At 48.8% G+C, this 7,408-nt stretch overlaps 1 protein-coding gene across 1 annotated transcript; it reads left to right on the forward strand.

The window, feature by feature from the left end:
- Positions 1-2,570: 2,570 nt before the first annotated feature.
- Positions 2,571-5,188, forward strand: V1508DRAFT_394901 (putative phosphatase regulatory subunit-domain-containing protein; the record flags this gene model as incomplete). The annotated part of the gene is made up of 2 exons (XM_066938026.1): positions 2,571-4,871; positions 4,928-5,188. 2 exons carry the CDS (start codon positions 2,571-2,573, stop codon positions 5,186-5,188), a joined length of 2,562 nt encoding a protein of 853 aa, XP_066798654.1.
- Positions 5,189-7,408: the final 2,220 nt, after the last annotated feature.

Here is a 7,408-nt window from a genome sequence, read left to right on the forward strand (position 1 = left end):
GCCTAAATATATGATCTCAGTATATTGTGTTAGCTACAACATCGCTTTCGATCGACGTAACGTAAAATTCAGCAAGCAGCCTCATAGTCATAAGCAGCACAGTCGTTGTATGTCAGCTATTTGCACCGGTTGTGCTATATGCATGGTTGACGTGGCAACAGAGATTCAGTAGCATATATCGTATTCACTACGGACGAATTTCAAATTCAGCATCCCTAATTACTGCAACACGATTATAAATTGATGGCGTCCAGAAAATTCATCGGCAGAGTGTAGGTATAAGCACCGCGCTTGTGGGTCCGTGTTTCAGTCGCACGTGGCGGCGATTCCCCAACACCTCAGTCGAGTCTGCTCCAGCTCGAGCTAATAATGTAATATATTATATTCATAGCGACGCAACAGATGTTGTATAGTCTGAGCGGTTGACCGGTAGTCTCGACGGCTACGAAGTACAATTCTCTGACTTGTTGCCATAATCGAGTACGCAATTAGATCATATACAAACTAATGTGCAAACTTTGAATTTAAATTTTTGACGGCCGCATTAGCAAGCGCATCCTTATGCTTTTTTTCGTGAATAGTGGCCACTGCGAGACTGCTGACGCCGCATGAGAACGAACGGATCGGCCAAAAAAAAATTTTTGACGATAGGCTACATATGGCTGTGGCAAGTACACGCGACAACGTTTGAGTCGAATCGAGGATCTACAGCGATCGCGTGTCCAAAAGGCAAAATACAATAAAGTTTCGCTTAGCGTCATTTGGTAAATACATTTGGATCTGTACAAGCTTTTACTGTGATATTGATTTAGCAGATATAGAAATGTGCACGCTGTCTCACATGTGTTGTTGGAGGGGGGAACTGCAAGTCGAAACCGGTCCCACAGCGAGGGCAACAAATAGCAATGTATTGGGAGGAAGCCGTCCACACCAGGCAATGCGGACCCCCCCCCCCCCCCACACCTGACAAAGCAAGTGGCCCGACAGTGAACGGCGAGTGAGCGAATAACAGCACAAGTATCGATGGAAATGCGTCTCGTCACGCAATGTGGTTGTTGCGTCTGCAGCCAGTCGAACTCAATCTCGAGGACTCGAAAAAGTGGGGGAGCGATGATCTGCAAAAAGATCGTCGTCGAAGCAATAGATTAATCTCCACATACGATGATAAGCGCCACAAAAAATGGGGTGAGTGCGAGAAGTTCTTGCTCAGTCGCTGATGCAGTCCGGAATCGTCTTTGACAGAAGCTAATGCAGCGTTTGCTTTTGCCAGAGTAGGTGGACGGCCGACCATCAAATACTAGTTGGTGGCGTGGAAATCGTCGGGTCAGCGATGAGATTAGAGATAACATAGCCTTGCCGATGCAGCAGTAGTAAGAGCACGGCGTGCAATAGGACAGTCAGTCTGGTTCTTTCTTAAATCTTTCGTAACCGAACGGCCATGTGAAACGACTTAGAATATGAGTAACGAACCGAGCAGACCCTGGTAGGCAGCCTGCAGATCCAGGGGCGACCTCGTTCACGTTTTGGCCAGCACTGAGACTGGCTGTAGGCTTAACGGCGCGAAAAAATTTTCTATTGACACATCAAACCACAACCCCATAAATATTACAAACTGGAGAACAATAATTTGGCGGGGCAACTAAGAGCAGTTATCTGTTGCCGCATTCATGTTTCGTGGTCGCTGCTGCTAAGAACGACGTGGGTAAGGGGAAGACCTCGGCTACGGTTGTTCTGTTGAGAGGGCGAGCAGAAGTTGAGGCCGGGGATGGGGCTAAGTGCCCGACGGGGGAAGGACCACGCGCTAGTCAAACATGGGGCGTTTTTTTCCTGCGCGCGTGCTGCCTCCCAATCCTTCGCTCCCCAGGAGCAGGTGCGGCATTAAGTCGGTCCTGTGTGGGCCGTATGGAGTGTCGAATCAGAACAGTTAACCGTCACCGTCGTTCATCTCGCGTCCATGAATGTGACGATGATCAGTAGTGTACGGCCCGATATCGTGCGATGTGGATTCAAAGCATACCCGCACTCCCGGGATTTACCTCCTGCGTGAAGGTTCTGGCCAGAGCGCGAACCTTCGAGTGCACCGCCCGGTCGTAGGGTTTGCGCCATCTTCGAGAAGTCTGTTGCATGGTCTGTTGGGCGGTATGCTGTTATCGTTCTCAAAGCTACTTTTGGTGGCTCCACATTGTCGAACTTTGGGGTTTGGTGTTCTGACGACAGGAGGCTGGCATAACATTAACAGCGTTGGACTGCGCGGGTTCGCGACTGATGATGATTCGTCCGTGGCGATAAGCGGCAAAAAAATATTGCGTCCAAGTCGCGTGTCGCGCGACAAGGCGGCGAGTCGCACGAGCACCGCCACCGTGGCTTGGCTCGGAGAGGTACCTATCAAGCCCGCAAAACTTCCCAGTCGGTCTCGTGCGGCGCATACCCTAACCACTGTTCTGTAGCCCTCACCGCCATCGCCGCTTTCTTCCTCCTTGCTATCTCCCTTCTTACCTCTTGTCTCCTTGTGTGCCAAAGATCCGATCCGCGGCCGAGGTCGTGTGCTAACCCGCACTCCAAATAGTCTGATGCCTTACACGCCGCCGGCAACTTCGCCCGTGGTGTCTGTGTCGCCTGGCGCGCTTCAGACCCACGGTGGCCAACACTTTCAAAGTCAGCCACCACTAAATACCGACCTTCTACCTCCTTCATTGCATTCGCAGAATTCCCCGTCGACAGTTTACTATCTCAACGGGCCCGGCGCAGTTCCGCGCTCAGCATCCTTTTTGCGCAAACAGCCACGATCCTCGCCTCAGAAGCCCTATTACTACACGCAGCAAAACAGCCGGATGTTCACGGCTTCCACTGTAGCGGATGCAAACGCCGCTGCGGACGAGCCACCTGCCTCTCCGTCGACGTCCGCAGAGGGAGACAAATTATCTCAATCCAATAATCCGTCATCTAAACCGTCGGCGAAGCATATCGAGTCCTCCGATGCTGATGACGAGGATGAGGACTCTTCTGCCAACGGCTCGTCGACCACATCGTCGCCGACGTCTACTGACGACGACGAAATAGAAGATAATGACGATGACGCTGCCACCATCGTCGCTGGCCGACCATCACGGCGAATCAAGAATCTTGCTGCGCTACAGGCGGCTATGATGCACATGCCTCCTCAACGACGACAGGTTTCTCCTAGCAGAACAACGGAGTCAGATTCAAAGCTGCCTGTGATCACATCATCCAAATCCATGCTCGACTTGCGAGTCAACTCGTCCGCGATCGATGACACAGACTTGGACGACCATCCTGCTCCGCGAATGGTCAGAAAGAAATCTGGTGAACTGGTCAAGCCCTCCCTCAAGTCTCGACGGCCGTCGTCAGTTCCGTCGACTCCGACATATCCGAAGAATGTGCATTTTGATACACACCTAGAGCATGTACGGCATTTCTTGCAAGCAGAGCGTCCGGCCGCTGTCTCCAACGAAGCTTCGCCGACTGATGAGAAGGACGATGAATTTTTCCCGTGGACGGCACGCTCACTGCATCGCCGTAACCAGCTAGCCGGCGATGAAGATGACGACAGCGACTCGATGCCGGAGCGAAGCCCCAGTCCGTCTACGTTATATGATTGGGAGCTTGTGCTTCCTAATTTTCCGGAACGTCCAAACGAAAATGCGGTTGTGTTCGTCGAACGAGTTTTCTTATCTTCCGATCAGCGTTCCCTGCTGGGCCATGTGGCTGTGAAAAATCTCGCCTTTACGAAGTGGGTTGCAGCAAAGTTTACATTGGACTACTGGAAGACTGTATCCGAAGTCGGAGCCGATTTCACGGACGTCCTGCCCGGTCGTTTGCCTCGACCGCCCCAAGGCTATGATCGCTTTACTTTCTCTATCAAGTTACAAGACTTTTCAAAGCTTGAACACAAGACATTGTTGTTCTGTGTGCGGTACAACGTCAACGGACAAGAGTACTGGGACAGCAACAACTCTCATAACTATCAGGTTGAGTTCAAGAGAAAATTGAAACCGATCTTCCAGCAACCTACGCGCGCGTATCAGATGTACGATCGATACGAGCGGCGATCATCAGACTCTGCTATCGAAGGGTCGTCTTCTGTTGGATATCCGTCCACCGATAGCGCGATTGGCTCCATTCCTGCATCGTTTTTGTCGTCAACTAGCTTGCCACCTCCTCCATTCGCGGGCTCGTCTTCATCGAGTGTTTTTTCACGACCAGCACCTGTATTCACGTTTACTTCTCAAAATAAACCTCCAAGACCAGACCCACTAGACTACTCCTTCGATTCATACTATACATCCCGCAAGGCAAAATCCTCATCTCCTGATTCTAGTGCGTCGACGACCTTCTCTGAGGCGTCGCTCTCCTCCAAAATCAAGACGTCCCGGTCACCGACGCCTGTCGAGTTAGTTCCGCCTGTCGGTCGTCCGTTCACATCTCGTTATGACTTTCGCGCGTCGCTGAACGCGGTGCTCGCGTCGTCATCGCCTAGTTCCAACTCGACTTCTAGCTCCTCGTCATTTGACACTATTGTCGCCTCGACACCGCTCAACCGAAAGACGACCGGTAAACGAGGCTTCACGTTCGGCTCGGGGCGATATAATGTTATTAACAACCTCTCCAATTCGAACAGTCCGAATGCGTCGCCGGGTGATACGGGCTCGCCGATGTCAGACATGCCAGCTGTTATGAAGAATGGAATCGGGCGCGGGTCTGGTCCGTCATCTGAAGATTTGCGACATGTCAATGACCAGCTGGCCGGCATGGGTTTGGATACAACCGATAACACACCCGGCCGGATTGTACAAGAGAAGCCGGCTATAGATTCGACGTCGTACCAGGTGTTTTTGGATAACTACTGTTTTGTAAGTTGAGTCTGTGATCCAACTTAGGAAGGTCAGACAAGGCTAATGCCGTCCAGTTCCAAGGTCCACAGCGTCCCGCAAGCTCTTCTTCGTCATCGTTATCACCAGTCCATCCAAGTATTGTTTCCTCATTTGCCCAATCAGCACCGCAGAACAATGCGCATCCAAGGACCTCTGCGCGATTCTACCTCGGGGCTATGCGCTCTGGGTCGCCCTCGCCCTCGCCGGAGAATGAGTCACCATTCGAGCCACCACTGGCGGATATTGCTCCAGACTCGCTGCCAGAACCCGCTGCATCGACGCCGACTGCGGTGTGAATGGGGATTTTGTCAATAGAGAAAATGCATATTGTTGTCAAGTTGGGCTTTCGATTTGTATAAGATCATATACTAATTATGCAATCGTGTCCGTCTTTTGCAGTTTCACTGTTGCGTGGTGATTTCGCTTGTTTATTTATACAGGATTAGCGTTGGTTTTTTATGTGACATTTGTTAACCGGACGGCGAAAAATTGGCTCGACGGAAAGGATTATAATTATGCATAGTATAGAGTGGTACAGAAGGACCGGACGGGTAGTATGCACGAGCACCCATAATGGGATTTGAAGGCGATGGTAGGAAGTCTTGTGGTGGCCAAAAGATATGGAGTTGGTTTGATCATTCGTTTATCAAAAATTTGCATTCTTTTTTTGTGTTTGACATTTTTGTTACGGTTTATGTTGCGATTACACGCTCTTTTATCGTCTGATGCATAGCAGGGTGCCGCGAAGTGTAAGATCCGATTAATTTGATTGATGCGATTTTTGCGTTGTCTTGATTTATTGATTCTCACCGAATGAAGAGGAGGAATAAGAGCACTAGGCGCCCTGATTTGCTTGACACTTAATATTTTATGATTCTATGACATTTTTCTTACTGCTCTTTTTTTTTGTTCTATGTCTTAAACTAGTTGGGTGATTGGTGAATAATATTTCGATATTGCACTGTATTATAAACTTTGTAATGAAATTAATATTCGTCGTCCTAAGCAAAGATACGATTAGAAACCAAAAAAAAATTTGCTGCATGTAAGGATCCTGACGTAAGCTTTTCTTGAATTGGGATGGGGGGGTTGAAATTGAACTTAAGCAGTGCACAAAACGTGCATGAGCAGAAGCCTCTCACTAATCTGCAACGTAAAAAAAACAAAAAAAAAAAAAAAAAAAGCAAGGTAACTTAACTAACAAATTACAATACGACACTTAATAAAGGATGCACGACATACGTCACAAGACTCAAAATACGAGGTCCGGCATTTTATGACATGACGTTTATTTGGATTAACTCAAATGATTCAATAATTTATTAAAGCAGTGTTGTCCTACTTTTATAGCCGACATTATTTTTTATTATTATTCGCGGTTGACTGTACTCGGATTTTAAATGACTGTGATACTAAAATTTTATTTAATCGGCAGAGAATTGTCATGTTATGTCCAAAATAAGGCATTGTGGAGCGGGCAAGTCGACACAAACAAATCATAAACTCTATCTTTTGGGGAGGGAAGGGGGGGGGGCCAACCTAAATTTAGTTGGGGGGTGGGCGGGGAAATTTCACAGAGGAGAGTCCAACACGCTGGCTCCGAACAAGGGCCAGAACGCTGTCAAAATAACGTACTTGCCCAAGCGAACCGCCCATTTACCCGTCACAAAAATACTACATGAAGCTATTCGCGTCAACATCAACCACCACGTCCTTAAATTAGAATAACTAGAGCTGAAATATATAGCTATTTACTAGGACATTTCCTTATAGTGTGGCTAAGATCACCACAGCCGCTGCAGCGACGTGGAGCGCGATGCCCTCCAACCCTATTCGCCGCAGGCTGTTCATCAGGATGCTCATTAAGTTGATCATTTAGTTCCTGAAAACGGTCACGAGCCTCCGCTAGAGTCAGAACTTGATCAGCGCCTAGTGAAGCACGTTTCCCAGCTTTCTTCTTAATCTGGCGCTCGTTCTCGGGTCGTACACGTTTCAATTCATGTTCCAGTAGGAGGCTTGCTTCCATAGCCTGATGGCAGCACTTCACGATCTGATTGATATGCTTACGATGGTGCTACTAGAGATATCTGATAGCTGATGTCTCTTACTGAGGCTCGTATGCATGCTCTGGGCCTTCCGGTCAAGTTGACTAGCGGTCCGCGGTGTTGGTTGGCTTGATTTCTACTTGCTACTAGCCTCAGTAACTGGGGATGGTGTACGTAGTTGATATGTGATTTTCTCAAGTACCCGATCCTGATCAAAAGGGACCAGTCCAGTTCCTGCGAATCCGGCACGTATATTCTGTACATTCACGCGGTGGCTCGTACAGCAGGGTAGACGTGTAGGAAGTCATCCTTATCGATATGGTTTCTACCGGACCGCATCATCCCCTCAAGAGCATTGCCATATTCTCTGTTCAAGGGTGTCTACAACAACCTACGTCCAATGTCTGTAGTCGGTGAGACGAATGGGCTCGCATACAGAGCGAAATCTATCAAATTCCGAGGTGATATGGC

Source organism: Lipomyces doorenjongii, assembly GCF_038497915.1.
Source record: "Lipomyces doorenjongii strain NRRL Y-27504 unplaced genomic scaffold V1508scaffold_3, whole genome shotgun sequence".
Taxonomy (NCBI): domain Eukaryota; kingdom Fungi; phylum Ascomycota; class Lipomycetes; order Lipomycetales; family Lipomycetaceae; genus Lipomyces; species Lipomyces doorenjongii.